The sequence below is a fragment of the Gopherus evgoodei genome, chromosome 15 (genome assembly GCF_007399415.2).
Source record: "Gopherus evgoodei ecotype Sinaloan lineage chromosome 15, rGopEvg1_v1.p, whole genome shotgun sequence".
NCBI lineage: Eukaryota > Metazoa > Chordata > Testudines > Testudinidae > Gopherus > Gopherus evgoodei.
Window position 1 is genome coordinate 14,655,231 of NC_044336.1, and position 23,699 is coordinate 14,678,929.

The window sequence follows — 23,699 nt, forward strand, 5'->3', positions numbered from 1 at the left end:
GTCCTTTTCCTCTTGTTTTTTGACAGACAGCTCCAGTAGTATGAGGACTTATGTGTTCGCACGAAGAGTGAAACTAGACACAGGAAATGACCCTGCCTATCATTCACTTTTTTGTTGTTTTTGTAAACCTTTAGAGAAAGTTGAACACACTCTAGTCAGCACCCTTGGAAAGGTCACATGGGTAGAAGCACCAGGATTGCTAGAAACATCAAGGTATGTGGCTTCATCACAATTTTGCTGAAGAGAACCCATGTCCTAATGTGAGGGGACATTAACTGGTCCAAAATACATGTTATCATGCCACAATGCTGCAAAATGGCAGTCCAGTTTTTTAGGTTGCAATGGTATGATGCTGCAACAGGCATTGACCCTATGGGACAAATTCCACAAAGTGGCCACTTTTCATCTGTATTTCAAAAGAGATTATAATTAATATGCCCCTTTCTAGCCCCCTTCTGCCAGCTTGCTGCAAAGTCAGATTGTTCAGTCGACGGGCAGGAGGAGAGTCTGGATATCCATCTGCTTTGTGCTCCAATTCTCACACAGGCATCCAAAGCAGATGAGCAATACAGCTAGTTTCTCAATCCTTCCCAAAGTGGTTATTAGATTGTAATTGTTTTGTGCTGAGTCAGAGAGTCTTGTCTACCCCAGCAAAACTCATCCCATAGCTCTTGTGGAGTCCATCAAATTTTGCCTTGGAAAGCAAAAGTAAGAAAGTGCACCTTTGAAGTCAACGGGAGTTGGATCTGCTTAACTCCAGGGCTAAACTTGGAGCTCTTCTTTGCTCTGTCTGAGAACAGGCAGATCACAGGAGCTCTCCCCACACTGCCTGAAACATGCAAGTATGCTGAATGAGCAGAATGGAGCCACTGACCTTGTCCAGCCCTTCACATCCCCCAACAGAGTGACCAGATGTCCCGATTTTATAGGTACAGTCCCAATTTTTTGATCTTTTTGTTATATAGGCTCCTATTACCCCCCATCCCCTGTCCCGATTTTTCACACTTGCTGTCTGGTCACCCTATCCCCAAAGCAGACAGAGGCACCCTTATTTCCTTCTAGTGGCTAGGAAGGTGCATGGGGGGTACAGGAGAGAAAGAGGGTAAATATTAGGTCAGAACCCCAGCTGGAGCAAATCAGCATCTTCTCTACTGAAGTCAGTGCAGCTATGTCCACTTACACCAGCTGATGATTTGGGCCAACTTGTTAACTAATCACAGGGATACACAAAGCAATCAGGGCAAGAGCCTCTGCCATTGCACTGTGGCACATTTGGCACTACACAAAGAAGACATGCCATGCTTACAGCAGCACAGCATTAGGATTCCATGCTCCAAGGACCGTGCATGGACTCACAGGGACTCTGGCTCTGTATGATTGCATTCAGTGGCAGCACAGTTCCACAGGCTGCCCTCTCACAAGACAAGGCACTACAGATCCATTTTCTTAGAAACACTAATAAATAAATACCCACACTCAGGGGCTTGCATTGTTGGAAAATGCTTTTTTATTGCTTTAGCCTTCATCCCCCAAAAAACTCCCACCAAACATTCTGTATCAAATAAAATGCATCTAAAACATTTGCTGTAACACTCCTTAAGAAAGCTGCACCCTGAGCACAATAGTGTTAGAAGGTCCCTTTTAGCCACAGACCAAGACTTTCTGGCATAGTCACATTGGCATTTTTGCATAGAAGTTAAAGAAAGTTTGGTATCAGGAGATTCAGGGGGAGGGTTCCCATGCTGACGACAGTTGGAAGGCAATTGGGTGATACTGTCAATGGTATAGGACAGTGATCCTCAGCCTGGAGCACTAGACCCACAAAACTATCAGGCTCAGCTTATGGGGAAGTTGCAGGTTTAATCAGAGCTTCTCTCACTTGCAAGAGAGAGTGAGAAACATGTACCTGCATCCAGGAGAAAGGGCATCAAATGGAAACAAGGGGTCACACTATTGTAATGGTGAGATGTCTTGACGCTGTGTGCTATAGTTTTAATAGGAGATGCCGCTGTGTTGCAATGATACATCTCAACACAAACACCATAATACGACGTTAGCATGTTCCTCTGCAGTGACTTCGTGGCTCTCTGTGACTCCACTGGCTTACAAAGTGAGCATTCGCCTAAGACTACGATCTCCTGCTGGCATACAAATACCAAGGCAAAGCCAGCATCATCATTTCTGTAGCAGAGTTCTGTTGCCTTGCCTTTGCTTCTATCACACCCAGGGCCGGCGCTTCCATTTAGGCGACCTAGGCGGTAGCCTAGGGCACCAGGATTTGGAAGGGCGGCAGACTGCTCTGGTCGACCTCCCACAGGCGTGCCTGCGGAGGGTCCGCTGGTTCCGTGGCTCCGGGCAGGTCCCGCAGCTCCAGGCAGGTCCACCGGAGCCGCAGGACCAGCGGACCGTCCACAGGAACGCCTGCAGGAGGTCCACCAGAGCCACGGAACCGGTGAGTCGGCCCTGCGCCTAGGGTGCCAAAACACCCTGGCGCCGATCCTGATCACACCAATACTCTGCTAAAGATTTTAGTAGATGGGTGCTGGTGCAGTAGAGTAACAGAGGCTTGCTATACCATTGACTGACCTGATTAGCTTATGAGTCTGATTGAGCTACAGCAGTAGTTCTTAAACCATTCATATGTTGTATTCAGACTGGCCAAGCCCAGTGGTTGTCAGAATACCATGTGTGGATCTCCAGTGAAGTTTGTTCTACAGGCCCACAAGGACTGAGAAAATGTCATAGGTAAGTGGTCCATAGGACGATAAGAGCTGGAGAACCAGGGGCTTAAAGAACAAAGCAGCACTCCAGTGAGGAGGTGCCCAGCTAAAGCATAGAACATCATACTTGTTTGTTTGAAGTGTATCTTGCTTTTACGAATGAGCTAGTTCCTAGCTGGCTGAGGCCTGTAGCAGTGGATAAGATGGTTATCCCTCCTGCACGCAGACTGGTTATCAGAGATTCTAATTGATATAATAGTCCATGAATCAGGAAATTAAGTCTTGAGTAAAGTCCCTCACCCTTTGCCCAAAGCCATTTCTTCAAGGGATGGTAACTTCAGTGATAAACATCAACAGGCAGCTTGAACTCCTTGAAAGAGTAAAAAGCAATGTCTCCATTGTCCACCAGTGCAAAGACCACTGGGACATCCTCACTCTGATAGGTAAGCTGCTTCACTGCCCGCAGGGATGGGATCTGCTCGTCAAACCTGCAAAAGGAAGAAAGCTAGTCTCTCTCAAATCGTAGGAATATTTACAATGCCAGCCACCTTGGTGAGCGTTGCCTATCAGAGACACCCACAGAGCAGCAGAAAAAACACTCCAAGGCTCGGAAAAGGGCTTCCCTCATATTTAATATGAGCATAAGAACAGCCATACTGGGTCAGATAAATGGTTCATCTAGCCCAGAATGCTGTTTTCAAACAGTGGCAGTGCCAGATGCTTCAACGGGACGTGAACAGAACAGGGCAATTATCAAGTGATCCACCCCTTGTTGTCGTTCCAGCTACTGATAGTCAGAAATTTAGTGAAACATAACGTGGGGTTACATCCATGACCATCTTGGCTAACAGCCATTAATGGACCTATCCTCCATGAATTTATTTAATTCCTTTTTGAACCCAGTTATCCTTTGGCCATCCCTTGGCACCGAGTTCCACAGGTTGACTGTGCGTTACCTGAAGAAGTACTTATATTGTTTTAAAACTGCTGCCTATTAATTTCATTGCATGACCCTAGTTCTTGTTACGTGAAGGGAAATAACACTTCCGTATTCACTTTCTCCATACCATTCATGATTTTATAGACCTCCATCATATCCCCCCTCCCCCTCTCCCTTAGTTGTCTCTTTCTAACCTGGACAGTCCCAGATTTTCTGCTCTCTCCTCAGATAGAAGTTGTTCCATACGCCTAATCATTTTTGTTACCCTTCTCTGTACTTTTTCCCCCTTCTAATATATCTTTTGGAGATGGAATGACTAGAAACTGCATGCAGTATTCAAGATGTGGGCATCCAATGGATTTATATTGTGGCATTATGATATTTTCTGTCTATTATCTATCCCTTTCCTAATGGTTTTAACATTCTGTTACCTTTTTTGACCTGCTGCTGCACACTGAGCAGATGTTTTCAGAAAACAATTCATGATGACTCTACGATCTTTTTCTTAGCAGCAACAAACTATTCTAGACTCCACCACTTTGTATGTATAGTTGGGATTATGTTTGGCAATGTGGAATACTCTGCGTTTATCAATATTGAATTATCTGCCATTTTGTTGCCAGGTAACCTTTACAACCTTGATAAGGTATCATCTGCAAACCTTGCCACCTCAGTTTACCTCTTTTTCCAGATCATTTATGACTGTGTTGAATAGCGCCTTGGGGACCCTGCTATTTACCTCTCTCCACTGTGAAAAACTGATAATTTAGTCCTACTAGGGCTGTCAATTAATCCACATTAACTCAAAAAATTAATCATGATTATTCGGAGTTTTAATTGCACTGTTAAACAACAGAATTCCAATTGAATTAAATATTTTTGATGTTTTTCTACTTTTCATATATATTGTATTGTGTTGTAATTTAAATCAAACTGTATATTTTTTATTACAAATATTTGCACTGTAAAAATGATAAACAAAAGAAATAGTATTTTCAATTCACCTCATACAGGTACTAGTGCATCTCTTGTCGTGTGAAAAAGTGCAATTACAAAGTATACTTTTTTTGTACGTAAACCTGCCACTCAAAAACAAAAACAATATAAAAACTTCAGAGCCTACAAGTCCACTCAGTCCTACTTCTTGTTCAGTCAGTCACTAAGATGAACAAGTTTATTTACATTTGCAGGAGATAATGTTGCCCTCTTCTTATTTACAATGTCACCAGAAAGTGAGAACAGGCATTTGCATGGCACTTTTGCAGCCAGCATTGTAAGGTATTTACATGGCAGATATACTAAACATTCGTATGTCCCTTCATGCTTTGGCCACCATTCCAGAGGACATGCTTCCCTCCTGATGACGTTCATTAAAAAATAGTGTATTAATTAAATTTGTGATTGAACTCCTTGAGGAGAACCGTATGTCTCCTGCTCTGTGTTTTACCCACATTCTGACATATATTTCATGTTATAGCAGTTTCGGATGATGACTCAGCACGTTGTTCATTTTAAGAACACTTTCACTGTAATTTTCACAAAACGCAAAGAAGGTACCAATGTGAGATTTCTAAAGCTAGCTATAGCACTTGACCCAAGGTTTAAGAATCTGAAGTGCCTCCCAAAATCTGAAAGGGACAAGGTGTGGTGCATGCTTTCAGAAGTCTTAAGAGAGCAACACTCCAATGCAGAAACTACAGAACCCGAACCACCAAAAAAGAAAATCAACCTTGTGCTGGTGGCATCTGACTCAGATAATGAAAATGAACATGTGTCGGTTCACACTGCTTTGGATTCTTATCAAGTAGAACCCGTCATCAGCATGGACACATATCCCCTGGAATGGTGGTTGAAGCATGAAGGGACATATGAATCTTCACTGCATCTGGCACACAAATATTTTGCGATTCCGGCTACAACAGTGCCATGAGAACACCTGTTCTCATTGTCAGGTGACCTGTAAACAAGAACCAGGCAGTATTATCTCCTGCAAATGTAAACAAACTTGTTTATCTGAGCGATTGGCTTAACAAGAAGTAGGACTGAGTGGACTTGCAGGCTCTAAAAGTTTACATTGTTTTATTTTTGAATGCAGTGGTTTGTTTGTTTGTTTTTTAAACATAATTCTACATTTGTAAGTTCAACTTTCATGATAAAGAGATTGTACTTGTATTAGGTGAATTGAAAAATACTATTTCTGTTGTTTTTTTACAGTGCAAATACTTGTAACCAAAAATAAATATAAAATGAGCACTGTACACTGTGTTCTGTGGTGCAATTGAAATCAGTATATTTGAAAATGTAGAAAACATCCAAAAATATTTAAATAAAATGGTATGTGATTAATCACACAATTAATTTTTTTAATCGCTTGACAGCCCTAATTCCTACCCTTTGATTCCTCTCTTTTAACACTTGCTGATGCATGACAGGACCTTCCCTCCTGTCCTAGAACTGCCTACTTTGCTTAAGAGCCTTTGGTGAGGGATCTTGTCAAAGGCTTTCGGAAAGCCAAGTACATTATACCCACTGGATCATCCTTGCCCACATTTGTTGACCCCTTCAAAGAATACAACACAGGGGAGACATGATTTCTCTTTACAAAAGCCATGTTAACTCTTCTCCAACATGTCGAGTTCATCTCTGTGTCTAATAATTCTGTTCTTTTTTACAGTTTCAACCAATCTGCATGGTACTGATCCTGCGATAAGTTTTAGGCAGGTGCAGCCCTATACCCATATGGAGCCCTTGGAGATTTGCACAGGCTGAGAGATCTGCTGCACAGGGCTCACTACAGGACCAGAGCTAAAGGGTTAATACTCTGGTCCTTCTGTCTAGCTGTTACTTGCTTTGGGAGGGCAGTTACCAACAGCCTCTGTGAACCAGGACATGGTACCTCAGTTAAATAGTATATAGTTATTTCTTGTTTCTACTTAAATAGTGAGCTCTTTGGGGCACAGACTGTCTCTTTGTTCTATGTTTGTAAAGTGTCTGGCACGATGAGGTCTTGGGCCATGTCCGGGACTCTTAAGTGCTGTCGTAATAAAAATACTAAATAATAATACCAGCACCATTTAGCTGCAATATGATGACAAACCAAAGTCGGGTCCGGGTCTGAAGCTGGAGTGGAGGGTGACCAGGCAACAGATTCCAACAAGGCGGGGGAGAAAATAGTGGGAAAACCTTGGCAGGGCCATTTTAAATGATGACTGCCTGATAATCCAGCAAATACACAAGATCCTGCAGTCAGTAACTTTGCACGAGGGTTTAACTTTCCATAGCAGCAATACAGGGCACTTCAAATAATTGCACACAGAAGCACTCATTAATAACAGCCAGGGTACATGGCCAGTACCTCCGCACACACATCCTGGCATAAGGCTTTCCAGGGTTGTTCTTCTTGAAGTTGGCCACTGCATCTGCTTGATACACACTGAAGTCTATCTTCATGCCCTCCATATCCTCCTGCAGCCTGTAGGATGAGATACACATGCATGCTTGGAATGACACATCACAGGACTCTTGACACCTCCAAGGCTGCAGATGCATCAGAGCAAGGAGCAAGACAAAGTGTTTAAGTTGGCCTACCTAAAACCCTAGGTCCTTTGCCTCCCAGGAACCATTTAGAATCTTCCTTCTTAGGCAAGACAGCCAGTCCAGGAATTATATTGGAAGGGTCTGATCCAAAATCCATTTAAGTTAATGTAGAGACTCCCACTGATGTCAGTGGGATTTGGATAAGGCCCTAAATGCTTCATCCTGAAAGATGATGAGCCCCCTTGGGATCAAGCTCCCACTACAGAGCAACTCCTTAACCAACTAGCATGGTTTTCATGTGAAGTGGAGAACCACACACAGCTTCCCGATGCAAGGCCTGTGCCCTAATGGGCCAGCTCCAGCACCCACACCTTGCATGCTACTCTCTCTCTGTGCCCCATGGTACAGGCACCACAAGCAGAGATGCACAGTCCAATAGATCCAAATACAAAGCAGGCTGCTTGGACACCCATCTGCATCATAGCACTAGTGCAAACTACTAGTGTGCAATGTTTGTGTACCACAGACCTGTGCAAAACCATCACACAACTCATCTCAGATAGGAGCAGGGCCAGAAGGTGGGGGATTAGATTTTAAAATCTCATTCAACTCCAGAACCTGCAGCTGGGATGGAAGAGCATCCCAGGGCCAATACACACATTGATGGAGCACTGGAAGCCTATGAAATGAGTAGGTCTCAATGCAGAGACGGAATGTAAGGGATGAAAGGTTCACTGCAGTATGATGGACTTTGCCCATGCAGTCTAATGAGAGCTTATACACCAGAGCTGTAATCAGCCTAGAGGATAACTGATTTGCTGCTGGACTCCACTGCAGCTCCTGCATGGTGACAGGGCATTGCATGTACATGTCAGCCCCTCAGCAAGGATGTACCCAACCCATGGGAGGAGCACTGGGAAGTACCATTTGCTCCCATGCGCCAGGTACATTAGGCATTTCTAAAGCCATTGTGGAGAACATATCGCATGAGGAAGGACAATGTTTTGTTGAGTTAGACCCATCTTCCCTAGAATCTACTGGCTCAATACTAACCGGGAGGCTCCATCCAGGATATGAGAAGGCTGCAGCACACTGATCTGCTGGAGGACAGCAGCTGGTGGAAGAAAGAACAGGAAAGGTTCAGACTCTTTAGTTCAGTCTGTGAGGTCTTCTCTACACTCACACACAGCCCAGGTTAGACTTGGATTTCTTCTGCACCTCCCTTCTGAGCCGCCCTCCTTCGACAAGACAGCCATATCACCCTCCCCTCCTCTTGCTACTTCAATGATTTTTACTTCCCCTGTCTCCTTTCCTTAACTTGCCTGGGCAAATACACAGTCTAAGTGCCAGCAGGGACTGCCCTGCTCCCCCCTAATTCCAGAAGAAAAACAGCCTAATGAGTCACAGAAGGAGAGATGGAAAGTGCCGTCTAGTCTCTCCCCTGGCCAGTGCAGGGCCATTCCATACTCTGCTCGTCCAGGTCGATGCCATGAGGCTTCCTCTGCTTCCCATAGGTAACTCTTCCCTCTTACATTTAGGATGTTTGTTCTGATATTCAGCCTACATTTCCCTTCCTTCTGTTCCCTCCAGTTGCTCCCAGGTGGTCCATGGTGAGCAATCCCTCCCCTAGCATACTCGCATGACACCCCCATGTGGGTCACCGATTGGCCAAGATGTGTTAAGTTCTTTTCTTCCAGGTCAGATACCTGCTGAGGCCACTTGATACGGCTTCACCAGTGGGGTGACAGGCTGGTCCCACAGGTGCGAAGGCCGCCTCCCTGCCCTCCGCTGGCTCCTCTGCTTCAGAAGCTCCTTGTATTCCTGCCAGTTGGAGCAGCGCCTCACCTCCCTGTCCGCATTGACACTGCTCTTGTATCTGCTCTCCCTCTCTCGCTGCTCCCGCTCCTTCCGTGACAACTTCTCACGCTTCTGGTTGACCAGCTTGCGCCAGCGGGTGGCATCAGCCTCCCGCCCAGCTACGTTCTCTGGGAGCAGTCTCTCGTCAGGCTGTGGCAGGAAGGTGTGTGGGCAATCAGAAGCCATGTTGGGGAAGGCGATTCTGGTGAAGTCCCAGCGGGGCAGGTGGGTGCCACTGCAGCTGTCCCCAGCAGCCTTCCCATAGTCTCCAGCCTGAGACTGTGGGCAACTGGGGAGCTTGCCGAGTTGTACTGCATCAGTGGGAACTTGGGCTGACTCCCCCTCTCCACTGGCAGGATCTGATTCTTTTGACTTCTCTGACAAACAGCTCCCCTCAGACGCTGGGTGACTGGGACCACCACAGCTGTCACTGGCCTTTTCTGGGGTCCCTTCACTTTCTGGAGGATTCCCAGATGCCTTCGCTTTCTTGCCTTGTAACCTTAAAACAGAAAAAGGGGCTAAATTTAGAATTTTGCTCCCTCAAAGTCCTTTCAGCAAATTTTGCCCCCCTTCATGGGTAACAAAAACAGTGTGGTTCCTGAGCATGAAAAGGGGAGAAGGCTAGGAGACTGGGAGCCCAGGAAGAGGCCTGCACATGCTGATTAACAAGCTCTTCCTTAGAACTAGGGTCTTTTTACTTGCGTGAAGTATTCTGCAGCATTTTGGTGATTCTCAGAGTGATGGATGGATAGATAGTGCTGGCTAAAGACAAAAAAGAAGCAGAAAATGCAATGCATGTGTCCCCATCAGCTCTGTAAACGCACCACAGTTCTGACCTAGGGCACCCCATGCTAGTCCCAGCTTGGTTCCTCCCCACACAGTTCTGCCCATGCCCTCCAACCTGTCCGGCAGCTCCCACCTCTGCTATTCCAGCCCTGAGCAAATGGACCAATGGAACGGAGTGGGTTTAAAACACATATAAAATTCTCCAGTTACTAGGCTGAAACTGTTGCACAAGATTTAATCCCAGGTCTCTAGACCTGAAAGGCTAGTTCGTAAGTCCACAGTTTTACCTCTAATGGCTTTCTGAAATTGCATCATAACCTCTACTGCACTGTGTTTGAACGATACTTCCGCACCAGGAGTGACCTGGACTGATTATTCTGCCCTTCCCTGTTTCTAAGTCTGTGGTGCCACCTACTGCTAATTGTGTTAATAAATAATAATGTATTATTATTTGCATTACGGTAGCAGCTCCAGACTGCCATCATGGACACCCTTGTTCTAGGTGCTGCACAAACACAGAACAAAACAACTGGTCCCTGCCCTAAAGAGCTTAACCATAGCAGAATTAACACTAGAAGGCGTCTGTCCTTCAGTGGCTGCTGATCAGGGCTTTTTCGGAGCTCCTTTAATGGTGCCTTATTTCTTTAGATGTGAAAAGGGAGAGAGGAGTTTCCTGCAATTTGCTTCTAATATAGAGACCTCTCTCTTTCCATTCAAGGATCTCACAAACCGACCACCATCAGCAGATAGGACTAACCCAACAATCTTCCCCCTAGCTCAGTTCAGCCCTTGTGAAGAGTGGATGTGATAAGGGGGATGCATTGCAAAGGGTCACTACGACCTCTGCAGTATTTGGGTGGAAGTGAAACAGCTGCTTTCAGGCAATTTAGCTGGGAGAAGAGGGATAGGAGATGTTGTAGTGACATAGGTTAAGTACGAGCTGGGGCTTGAAGACAACACTGGAGGAAAAGAGGGCATGGGGAGGGGAAGAAAAGCCATGAATGCATCCATTGTAAAAGATGTGTTGTGAATTGATCGGAATCTGATCACTTGAATGCTGTTTCCAATGACAGTCGGTCAGATTGCTAAACTCAGCACCAGCACCTTAGACCGCTTGCAGGGCCAACAGGATGAGGCTGGTGGAAGATCTGTTTGTTTCTTGCCCTAAGATGGAATGGGCAGCAAGCAACATTTTTAGCTGTGGCCCAGAACATGGGGAATGAGTTAGTCCATGAAGGGCTTGCCACAACGTGTCCGTTTTCCTTTACCAGGGGCTGGAGCTTCTCTTCCTTTTGTGATGGCGTTTTCCAGAGCTCTTGCAATAACTGTCCAGGTTCAGCTGCCTCTCGTATTGAGATGGGACAGCACTGTAATGAGGTAGAGAGACAAAGGGATTGAGGGAGAGAGACAGATTGGCAGTGTTAGAAAAACTCTTCCAATTAAAGCCTAGGAAAATGTAACAGCAAAAGCTTCTCACTGGGTATGGAAACTGCTGCAAGAACTAGGCCAGCAGAAAGAATCTTCCCCACCCCGGAGTCCAGTCCCTTCACTCACATCCACCCACTTCCCAGCTGAACAATAAGAAAAGTGTGTATTGTTTCTGGTGCATAACCCCTGAAGTGCCGGAATGCAAGGCACACTCAGAGGCTGCTCCACTTCATCTGAGCCAATGGGCTGGGGGGATGCATGTCTCAAGGCTCAAATGTGGGATGCTTACATGGAATTAGAGCATCCAAGAGGTAAAAGGGAAAAAACCCTATAGGGTCCTGAGGGCTGGAGAGCCTCAATTCAGCCAGTTGATTTCTCTCTATAAGGAGAAGTGGGGAGCCACCTGCAGGTCTCAGTGACTATTATTTATTATACATACAGCAGGAACAGTTAGGGGCACTAGTAGTTATGGATGAGGGCCCCACAGTGCTAGACACTGTACAAAGAGCAAACAAAAAGAGCCCCCAGAGAGCTTACAGTGTAAGTGCTGCAGATCATAGTAATGCTACCTCATAATAGACTTACTATTATTATTTGTATTACGGTAGTGCCTACAGGTCCCAAACAAGATCAGGGCCCTATCATGCCAGGTGATGTACAAAGACAAATTAAGAGAAAACCCCTGCTCCCAAGAGCTTTTAGTCTAACTAGACCAGACTAATGTAGAGAGGGACAGGAAGGTGAAGTGACTTGTCTAAGATCACAGCAGGCCAGTGGCAGAGCTGGGAATGGAATCCAGGTCTCCTGACTTCCTGTCCATTGGACCAAGCCAATGATAATACATTCCTTGGGGCTGAGGAGCTGTTGAATGTTTAAAGCCAAGGAACAGACAGTTTGAGGGGAGGAGGAAGAATGATCATGGCTTCCACCACACAGGTGAATTACTGGCTCAGCTCAGGCTTCATCTGCCAACTAAGAATCACATCTAGAGATTCCCAGACCCCTACAAAGATTTCTAAGCTTCATGGGCTGGAGCAGAGGATCTGAAGAAGCAAGCCCACTATAGCAGAGGGGAGCCTAGTAGAGAAGAGCACCTCCTCTTTGCCCTACATCTAGGGCATTCCAGCATGGCTTCTGAAAGACAGCAACGGGGAGGGGCGAGGAAAGGAAAAGTCAGATACCTGGGGCAGAATCTCAGCACAATGTAACCCAGTCTCTTCAAGTGGCTGAACACCTTAAAAGAGCAAAGAAAACCAAGAATGTTAAATGATCACCTTAAAAAAAATCTCTTTTTGTTTCATATGGCAAGCTGATTGAGATACTATCTGAATGGCTGATTCAGACCAAAGACAGCTAATCACACAGTGTGCCTACTCTCCAGCATTCTCCTCCACAAAATATACAAGAGAGATCATATGGGTAAAAATTCATTAGACGCCAAAGCACCACAACTCTGGTTGGGACTCTGCATGGCTTAAGCCAGCATAGCTGTGGGAGTGATCATTCACATGGAGAATCTGACTAGTATAAATGCCCAGCTTGCTACAGCACCCAAAAAGTGCCAAATGCCTCCTTGGCCTCCAGTGATACAGTGGTGGAATGTTCACTATCCATGAGACTGAAGGAAAGAGAAGGGACTTCGTATGGTTTGTACCTAGTGCAAACTTGAGTGATCAGGAGTATTGGGATCACAGAGATCCTATGTTTGCCTCCAGCATCCTGCATTTCAGAAATCTGAAGATCTCTGTGCTGCTGCCATAGCTAGTGTTTTCCCAGCAATGGACAAGAGCCAGCAGCAGAGGCAAAACAGGCATAATCCTTGCCAATTTCACTCTGCTATTCTTTCTGGGCATAGAGGAAACTGGGCTTCTGCGGAAGGACTCAATCTTTGCCTTTGCTGCTGCGGCAGAATAAGAGATTGCTTTCCCTTGCCCTGTTCTCTGCGCCCCTAGCAGATCACACCTCTTGGTTCCACAGCAGGAGCAGCACAGTGAACAAATGGCTATGATCAAGTTAATTTAGTTCTGATGCTGCTTCTGTGTATTCCACTAGGTAAAGCTCTGTGCAATCCTAGAATAGGAGAGATCCTAGGGGCAAGGAGAGAACCAGAACCAGAGGATAACAAAGGAGACAACTGCCTTAGCTGAAATAGGAAGACCAGTGGATGAAAGAGGTGTGAATAAATTCGACCCCCTCCCTAAATTGTAGACTCCCACCACCTTTTCAATGGGTGGGGGTTGCTACCTACCCCTTACCCACTGTAATAATCACCACTGGTGTCAAATCCTTTGTGCACACCTGATACTGCGGCAGGCTCACCGTCCCTTGGGACAGCAGGGTCTCATAGGCTTCTTGTATGGACAAAGGCAGGTCCCTGTAAAAGAGCTGAACAGAGCCCTAAAAAACAGAGCTTGGGTTTAGGAACCACAGGTTGCAGGAAACCAGTACTGCAGGATCCATGTCCATTCCTTTCTTGTGGTCCTCAATAGCTGGTCTCAGCATCCAGCTGCTTTCGACTCAAACTCCAGCTTGGTGCTTCAAGTATCAAATTATTTTCATGCAACTTCTTGCCTACAAATCTGTGATGCCGACTCATTCTCAAGTGCACAGTGGCACGCTCCCTCTATATTGGGTCTAATGAGGTGGAGTTAGCATTGGTCAGCACTGCAACAAAACTTACTAAGCTGGGCCTTCCCATGCAAGCACACACATAGATGTAACAACGAGGGTCCTTATGGCACCTTAGAGACTAAAACATTTATTTGAGCATAAGCTGTGTATTCATTGCTATGTAATCAAAAAATAACTAGCAATAACCTAGGCTAGCTCTTGAGATATGCTGAGCACCCACAATCCCCATGACCTCAGAGATGGCTATGGGCATTTAGATTCTCTCAGCCTTGGTCCTTCTAATGTTGGAGCCTGCTCATTAGCTAATTTAAGCTAAACCTCTCCCACCTTGATTTGTTTGCCCACAAAATACCAAGTTTACCAAGCACTAGAAAATATGCCTCCCCCATGAAATGGGGTAGATGCAATCTTGCAGGTCTTTTCTGTCTCTAAACCTACTTGATTCTGTGCCCAGCGGCCCAACTGCACAATTTCATTTTCAAATCAGGCCACTTATGATCTCTAGCCCTTGGCAAATCACAACTCCAAAGGAAAAAAGCCCTTGAAATCAGAGTTTGAGTGAGACCATCTGCTGTCCTGAATTCAACAGTTTATCAGAACAAAGCAAGCACATCTTTAGACTTGAATAGATGCCATTGAGAAATCCTATCAGCTCAAGACCAAGACATAAACCCCTCAAGATCAGAGAATGCCAACCCAGCCTTAACTGGGAGCATCAGGGCTGAGAATTCTCCAGGCAAAGAAAAAGAAACTGGTCTCTTTGCTCTCAGCCCTCTCTGACTTTCTGTTTGGCAATGTATGCCAGGCATTTAACCACAGAGCAAGTACAGCTCTGGAAACACATGTACATGCAACTCACACACCAAAACCTCAGCTGCGTCACCTAGAAGGGGCTGATTTGGTGCCTAATATCCCACATCATCTACAGAGTTAATAAAGGACACATTTTGTTCCAAAACCACATCAAGGATTATGCACCAGGTTAGAAATATATGATGTTGTGCCACAAATAAAGCACTGGGCAGTGCTGGCCCGTAAGAAAGACATGTCCTGTGCATTTCACACAGTTATTTATTTCCTTGTACTGCAGGTGGTAACCTTAATAATGAAAGACTTGTTGCACCAGAGCATGAAAGGGATGGCAGCTACTTTAGGGAATAGGCGCCCTGGCTCTTCTTTGAACCAGTGGCCTAGAGTTGAAAGGTTTTGTGTCTTATCCCCTACAGCCAGTCCCTCAGGAATTGGGCCTTTTGAAGACAATTGTTTATTCAGATTGTAGTAGAGACCAATATGTGACATGCGGTTTCAGACTGTGTCCTGAAGAGCATACACTAGTGAAGGATCTTGAATTACTGAGAAGGATGAAGGATCTGCTGCCAGTTCCCTAATGCTCTCTCTGCCTTCCCAGCTACTATTGCCCCTGCAATGGTGTTATTCAAAAAGAACCCACTGCCCTCAAGCCTGGGCATCCTACTCACGCATTCCAGTAGATAGAGGGCTTCCTCTGGCAGAAGACACTGTTTGCCATGCTCTGTGAACCCCATAGTGTGCCAGAACTTCCCCTGGGAACAAAAGGATAAACTGTGATGTGCTGGGGCCATCCACTGCCCAGAGTCAGGCTCTCTCCCACTAGGACACAAATTAAAGATCAGACAATCTGCATTTGCCAGCAGGAGGCAACAATGTCAAACTCATAGAGCATCATGCTTACCGCAGGGGATTTCAGCTCCACGATGCCCTCTAGTGGCTTCCATTCAGCTGTCACCAAACTTCCCCTGAGAAGTTAAAAAAACCAAACACACATATCAGTAGACATCAGCCCCCCTTCATTTTTCCCCCCTCAGTGTAATTATTTAACAAATCTTTCTCTCCATCAGCCTGTGAGAAGGCAGAAGGGTAGGAAGTTGCAAACTTCCAGAGGGAGTTCTTTGAGACTAAAAGTGCTCCTGCCAGAAACACTGCCCATCTGAGCCCACAGTATAATGTACAGTAACATTCTGCAGCTCCTGAAATCGCTCTACACTGTGGTACCTAACACATAGAGCAAAGCACATGCTCTTGTAGGGGGTGTTTTATAACTGCAGAGAGAGAGCAAAGAGCTACTTGGCAGGAGGAGTGTGGCTCTAAAAGGAAGTGCATTTTAGTGACTTGGAGACAGGAGTCTTGGGTTCTGTCATGGGCTTGCTGTGTGTGCAGAGATAAGTCATGTCACCTCTCTGCCTCAACTACCCCATCTGTAAAATGGAAAGATGTTGATAACTCAGAGGGATGCTATAAGGCTTTAATATATTCCTGCAAGAGCCTTGAATGAACAGTGCTATAGAAACCCACTGTACTATCAGCATAAATAGATCATTAGCATCCAGGGCATGACTTCTCCCTGACGAACTCTGTCACTCTGATCATCCTGAGAGTCAGCAAGAGCCCCAAGGGCAGTGCTGCCTCTGAGGAACAGGATCTCAGCCCAGATGAAGGAACTTACAGCCTTTCCACGCGCTCCTCTGCCAGGAGCTGCCAGTGCTCCTCCCGACACCGGTGCAGCCTCTCTGCCTGTTCTTCCGAGCTATCGGGGATGAAGTCCTTCTGTCCGTGTGAGTGCTGAGGAACCTTGCGGTCACGCGTCCGAGCTGCCCGCAGCTCAGCAGGGCTGGGGGAAATTAAATGTGAGGAGAATATTTGGGCTGCAGTTCCTTTCCAACAAAGCTCCTGCTGCTTGATGCTGCAGACCCAAAAGGGGGCAGGGGAATGCTGGGCACTGTCCACCTACATAAGAACATAAAAATGGCCGTACCGAGTCAGACCAAAGGTCCATCTAGCCTAGTATCTGTCTACCAACAGTGGCCAATGCCAGGTGCCCCAGAGGGAGTGAAGCTAACAGGCAATGATCAAGTGATCTCTCTCCTGCCACCCACCTCCATCCTCTGATGAACAGAGGCAAGGGACACCACTCTTTTACCCTTCCTGGCTAATAGCCATTTATGGACTTAGTCACCATGAATTTATCCAGTTCCCTTTAAACACTGTTATAGTTCCAGTCTTCACAACCTCCTCAGCAAGGAGTTCCACAAGTTGACTATGTGCTGTGTGAAGAACTTCCTTTTATTGTTTTAAACCTGCTACCTATTAATTTCATTTGGTGACCCCTAGTTCTTGTATTATGGGAATAAGTAAATAACTTTTCCTTATCCATTTTCTCCACATCACTCATGATTTTATATACCTCTATCATATCCCCCCTTAGTCCTCCTCTTTTCCAAGCTGAAGAAGCCTAGCCTCTTTAATATTTCCTCGTATGGGACCCTCTCCAAACCCTTAATCATTTTAGTTGCCCTTTTCTGAACCTTTTCTAGTGCTAGAATATCTTTTTTGAGGTGAGGAGACCACATCTGTACAAAGTATTCAAGATGTGGGCGTACCATGGATTTATATAAGGGCATATATATTCTCAGACTATTCTCTATCCCCTTTTTAATGATTCCTAACATCCTCTTGCTTTTTTGACCACCTCTGCACACTGCATGGATATCTTCAGAGAACTATCCACGATGACGCCAGATCTTTTTCCTGACTCATTGTAGCTAAATTAGCCCCCATCATTTGTATGTATAGTTGGGGTTATTTTTTCCAAAGTGCATGACTTTACATTTATCCACATTAATTTCATTTGCCATTTTGTTGCCCAATCACTTAGTTTTGTCAGATCTTTTTGAAATTCTTCACAATCTGCTTTGGTCTTACTATCTTGAATAGTTTAGTATCATTTGCAAACTTTGCCACCTCACTGTTTTATCCCTTTCTCCAGATCATTTATGAAGTTGAATAGGATTGGTCCTAGGACTGACCCTTAGGGAACACCACTAATTACGCCTCTCCATTCTGAGAATTTACATTAATTCCTACCCTTTGTTCCCTGTCTTTTAACTAGTTTTCAGTCCATGAAAGGATCTTCCCTTTTATCCCATGACAGCTTAATTTACATAAGAGCTTTTGGTGAGGGACCTTGTCAAAGGCTTTCTGGAAATCTAAGTACACTATGTCCACTGGATCCCCCTTGTCCACATGTTTGTTTGACCCCTTCAAAGAACTCTATAGATTAGTAAGACATGATTTCCCTTTACAGAAACAATGTTGACTATTGCTCAATAGTTTATGTTTTCTATGTGTCTGACAATTTTATTCTTAACTATTGTTTCGACTAATTTGCCCGTACTGACGTTAGACTTACCGGTCTGTATTGCCGGGATCACCTCTAGAGCCTTTTTTAAATATTGGCGTTACATTAACTTTCCTTCCAGTCACTGGGTACTGAGCCGATTTAAAGGACAGGTTACAAACCTTAGTTAATAGTTCTGCAACTTCACATTTGAGTTCTTTCAGAACTCTTGGGTGAATGCCATCTGGTCCCCGTGACTTGTTAATGTTGAGTTTATCAATTAATTCCAAAACTTCCTCTAGTGACACTTCAATCTGTGACAGTTCCTCAGATTTGTCACCTACAAAAGCCAGCTCAGGTTTGGGAATCTCCCTAACATCCTCAGCCGTGAAGACTGAAGCAAAGAATCTATTTAGTTTCTCCGCAATGACTTTATCATCTTTAAGCACTCCTTTTGTATTTCGATCGTCAAGGGGCCCCACTGGTTGTTTAGCAGGCTTCCTGCTTCTGATGTACTTAAAAACATTTTGTTATTACTTTGGAGTTTTTGGCTAGCCGTTCTTCAAACTCCTCTTTGGCTTCTCTTATTACACTCTTGCACTTAGCTGTCAGTGTTTGTTCTCCTTTCTATTTGCCTCACTAGGATTGACTTCCACTTTTTAAAGGAAGTCTTTTATCTTTCACTGCTTCTTTACTTGATTGTTAAGCCACGTGGCGTCTTTTTAGTTCTTTTACTGTGTTTCTTAATTTGGGTAATACATTGAAGTTGGGCCTCTATTATGGTGTCTTTAAAAAGGGCCCATGCAACTTGCAGGGATTTCACTTTAGTCACTGTACCTTTTAAACTTTTGTTTAACTAACCCCCTCATTTGTGTATAGTTTCCCCCTTTTGAAATTAAATGCCACAGTGTTGGGCTGTGTGAGGTGTTTCTTCCCCCCACAGGTAGTTGAATGCTATTGTATTATGGTCACTATTTCCAACGGTCCTGCTATAGTTACCTCTTGGACCAGCTTCTGCGCTCCACTCAGGATTAAATCTAGAGTTACCTCTCCCCTTCTGGGTTCCCGTACCAGCTGCTCCATGAAGCAGTCCATTTAAAGTATCGAGAAATTTTATCTCTGCATTCGTCCTGAAGTAAAATGTTCCCAGTTAATATGGGGATAATTGAAATCCCCCACTATTATTGGGTTCTTAATTTTGATAGCCTCTCTAATTTCCTTAGCATTTCATCATCACTATACTGTCCTGGTCAGGTGGTCAATAATAGATCCCTAATGTTATATTTTTATTAGAGCATGAAATTTCTATCCATAGCAATTCTATGGAACATGTGGATTCGCTTAAGATTTTTACTTCATTTGAATCTACATTTTCTTTCACATATATGCCACTCCTCCCCTGCACGACCTGTTCTGTCCTTTTGATATATTTGTACCCTGGAATGATTGGTCCCATTGATTGCTCTCAGTCCACCAGGTTTCTGTGATGTCTATTATATCAATATCCTCCTTTATCACAAGGCACTCTAGTTCACCCATCTTATTATTTAGACTTCTAGCATTTGTGTACAAGCACTTTAAAAAAACTTGTCCCTGTTTATTTGTCTGCCCTTTTCTGATGTGCCAGATTCTTTTTTATGTGACTATTTATCATCTGATCCGACTCTTACATTATCCTTTCTGTCCTCTGTTCCTGACTATAACCTGGAGATTCCCTATCAAAAGACTCTCTCCTAAGAGAAGTCTGTGTCCAATCCACATGATCCTCTGCAGCAGTCGGCTTTCCCCCATCTCCTAGTTTAAAAACTGCTCTACAACCTTTTTAATGTTTAGTGCCAGCAGTCTGTTTCCACTTTGGTTTAGGTGGAGCCCATCTCTCCTGTATAGGCTCCCCCCATCCCAAAAGTTTCCCCAGTTCCTCATGAATGTAACCCCCTCCTCTCTACACCACCATCTCAGCCACGCATTGAGACTCTAAGCTCTGCCTGCCTACCTGGCCCTGCGTGTGGAACTGGGAGCATTTCTGAGAATGCCACCATAGAGGTCCTGGATTTCAGTCTCTTCCCTAGCAGCCTAAATTTGGCTTCCACGACATCTCTCCTACCCTTCCCTATGTCATTGGTACCTACATGTACCACGACCACCGGCTCCTCTCCAGCACTACACATAAGTCGGTCTAGATGCCTTGAGAGATCCGCAACCTTCGCACCAGGCAGGTAAGTCACCATACGGTTCTCCCGGTCATCACAAATCCAGCTATCTATGTTTCTAATGATTGAATCTCCCATTACTAACACCTGCCTTTTCCTAGCACTGGAGTTCCCTCCCCCGGAGAGGTAACCTCAGTGTGAGAGGCAACCCAGCACCATCTGGAAGGAGGCTCCCAACTTAGGGAAGGTTTCCCTCTGCTCCCATTGACTGCTCTGCTTCCCTGGGCCTTTCTTCCTCCTCAACAGCACCTCTCTCTGGCTGGCTCAGGGGGCTGATAACAAGCTTGCCTCCTCGTCCAAGCAGCAGGAACCAGACACTCTTTGTGAAGGGCTTTTGTGCACTAAGGGGGTGCTGCAGCTGAGTGCCCAGCACGCAGGTGTCTGTGTCACCACATTCACACCTGGCACCCGGCCCTTGGCTGGCCCTGGGAGCCTGGAGGCCAAGACCCTGAGCTTAGCCTATAGCCACACAGATGGGGCTCCGCAGGTCGGGGCTGAAGCACGCTGGCAGGGGGAGCTGCCCACGCCGGGCACCTGCTCTGGGGCTGCGGTCTGCAGGGCTGCCCAGGTCCCTGCGCCAGGCCCACTGCCAGGGGGCAAGAGATTTCAGCCAAGATCCAGACACAACAGCATGTCACGAGGCAGGAGACTCCCTGCTGGCAGCGCCACCCCAAGGAGTCTCTGGGGGACCCCCACAAGGGCCCCACAATGCGGGGGCGAAGCGGCGCCGGCCCTTTATCAGTCCCCTCCTGCACACACGTGCTGGGGGTGGGCGACACTGGCCCTTTAACCCCCCGCAGTGCCGGGACGTTCGCAGCAGGGGCGGGGGCTGAGGTGCTGCCCCTTTAAGGGCCCCTAGAGCCCGACTGCCCAGCGCAGGCCGCCCCCCAGCTGCCTGTACCTGAAGAGGCGGCGGCCCGCGCGGGGCTCCAGCTCAGGCTCCATCCGGCCACTCCGCCCGGCCATGCTGTGTCTTCCCCTGCCTGCCGGCAGAGCTCCGCGGGGTCCTAGTGCGGCACGGGTACCGGGCGAGGAGGCGATTCCTCTGGGTCCTAGCGCGGCCCGAGTGGCTGAGCTCTCCCAAGAGCTAGGCCAGGCCGGCCTTGGTGGGCGCGGTGGCCAGGCTGCCGGCCGTAGAGCGCCCCTGAGTGGGGCAAGCCAGCTCACTGTGCTCCCTGCGAGAGCCACCACAGCCTAACACCATCCTCCAGGGAGCCAAGACAATCAGCTGCAGATGAGGACCCCCTCCCCATTCCCACTGAGCCCACATCCCAGGGAGCACTGGGGGTGGAGGGTTAGAGGCGAGCATGCCAGTATCTTTGTCCCCCCCCCGAGGCACACTCTCACATGTGGGCTTATACCCGTCTATGCATATTCATGCACAGCACACAGAGTCCTGCACAAAGGTATCTCAGGCTCCAAGTCTGTCATGCACACTCACATAAGATGATTTGCACAACTACATTTTGCATGCATGCTCACAGATGGATATATTCATCCCTTCACACTCCTGAAAAATGACATGACTCATTACATGTTCACCACTAGAAGGATCTGTGAGGTCAGACTCATTGTAGTGAGACCCCACAGGCCCCCTCCTGAAAATACATGACCATTGATATCCCCACTGTATAGAGCGGGGAGCAGCTAAAGATCCGGGGGTTGATATGTCATGGCCTCATGTTTGTTGCAGTCACTGATGCCCCTGCAGAGTGAGTGCAAAATACTACCACACCAGCACTGTCCCCTCACATCAGTGGTCATGTTTTATGCCCAGGTCACTCAGGAATAAACAACTCCACAACATGCAAGGTAATGGAGCATCAGGTCCTAAGTGAGCAAAGCTTGTAAAATTAACACCCCTCTTGCAGCAAAATCAGGACAAAGCCCATATAAAAGGACTCGATCACACTCCCATTAAAGACAATTAACTTTAATAGAAGCAGGATCAGACTCAGCATTTTCCCAGTGACATGATTGTGGTCCATGGTGAATTTATTTCCTCGTAATCAAAGCAGTCTTGACAGAATTAGGTGCTCTGGACAGATTGGAAATGTGAAAAGTCAACATCTGTATGGTGCTTCACCAGCTCTTGACAAGCTATTTTTTTTTCAAGAATTGTTAACAATCCTTGAGGAGAGAGTGATAATTTGAAAGTAATTTCTTAACCCCTCTCATCAACTGGCAGTAATTTAGCAATACCACAAACAGACCGTATATTCCTGCTACTTAATGAAAAATTATACAAAGTGGTCAAAGTAAACTGACCCTGCAGCCAAATTTGGGGGAGGAAGGGATATCAAAGGTCTTGTTTCCTACAGATTTAGTTAACACTATTAATACCAGTTTTGTAGTTTGCTGAGCCCTTTTCTGTTATCAAACATTTCAAGCCCATTAAGTGGACTGAAGTGATATAGCCCACCTGAATCTAGGATTTCATCAAATCTCAATCTAAGCAGTTTCAATCTAGTGAGTTTGGATGGGAGGACCTCCAAGGAAAACCCAGGTACTACAAGAAAGGATTTTAGTCATTCAGTAGGTGGCACTGTTTCTTCTAAGTCAGCACTATACCAAGGCTTCATTGGTGCAGTTATGATGGATGCACTGATGCAAATGAGACATAAAACTGAAGTCCTCATTGCTCTTAGGGCTTGTCTTCACTGCTGAAAAGCAGTGGTTTTTATCTTAGGTTAACTAACTAATGCTATCCTGAGGTAAAACACAGTGAAGACAAGGTCCTTTAGTTTTGCTGTGAAGTAAATTCACTAAGGTCAGCAGACACGTGTGGGTATACAGGGCTGAGCTTGTCAAGTTTACCTCATAGTAAAACTAAGTGCCTTGTCTTCACTGTGTGTTTACCTCAGGATGGCTCATGTGAGTTAATTACCCTGATTAAAAATAAATAAATAATCCACACAGCTTTTAACAAGGAAGATAAACCCACAGCCATTGAAATTCCAGTTCCCATGGCACTTTTCTCCAATAGCAGGATGTTAGCCTTGCTGCCCTGGCAAAATTCCATTGTGAGTTTTTACGTGTAAAAATCCCCCTTGCAGTTTCAATCAGAGACATTACTGTTCACTTCCAGGCCTTAAACTGTTGTTTTGTGGTGCTTTTTGAAGTTATCCTTAAGTTATATACTCTGTATAAGTTATAGGCAGGAAGGTCAGTGATTTTGGCCATTATTGTTATTTATAAGGTATTACTAGGTGGCAGTTCAGGGAGGGCCTGAGGACTCCTCATTGAAAGAAGGAGGGTGTCGGGGTTGTGTGGGATACCTGAGGGGGATGGGACAGTTTAGTGAATGCACTTGGGGATCCTCAGTGCGAGAGGACAAATGTAGAACATCCAACCCAGGTATCTGCCAGATGTGCCTACAGAGGCAGGCATCACTGATGATTACTAATCATTTCCCCATGATCTTTCATCAGAAAGTT

The 23,699-nt window shown here is 45.8% G+C and overlaps 1 protein-coding gene across 3 annotated transcripts; it reads right to left on the reverse strand.

Moving 5' to 3' along the window:
- Window positions 1–1,493: 1,493 nt before the first annotated feature.
- TSEN54 (tRNA splicing endonuclease subunit 54) lies at window positions 1,494–21,236 on the reverse strand. Of its 3 annotated transcripts, XR_003996650.1 has the most exons (12): window positions 21,164–21,236; window positions 16,382–16,546; window positions 15,611–15,674; window positions 15,378–15,461; window positions 13,567–13,665; window positions 12,450–12,502; window positions 11,109–11,207; window positions 8,904–9,553; window positions 8,251–8,311; window positions 7,016–7,132; window positions 2,451–3,208; window positions 1,494–2,308 (listed from the first exon to the last, which is right to left on the reverse strand). XR_003996650.1 is itself a non-coding variant. In XM_030534680.1 (11 exons), the coding sequence occupies exons 1-11, from the start codon at window positions 21,226–21,228 to the stop codon at window positions 3,058–3,060; spliced, it is 1,608 nt and encodes a 535-aa protein (XP_030390540.1). In that variant the 5' UTR covers window positions 21,229–21,236; the 3' UTR covers window positions 1,494–3,057. The 3 variants fall into 3 exon arrangements, 2 of the variants coding, with proteins under 2 accessions (XP_030390540.1, XP_030390541.1); XM_030534680.1 differs by having other exon boundaries at window positions 1,494–3,208; XM_030534681.1 differs by lacking the exon at window positions 13,567–13,665 and having other exon boundaries at window positions 1,494–3,208.
- Window positions 21,237–23,699: the final 2,463 nt, after the last annotated feature.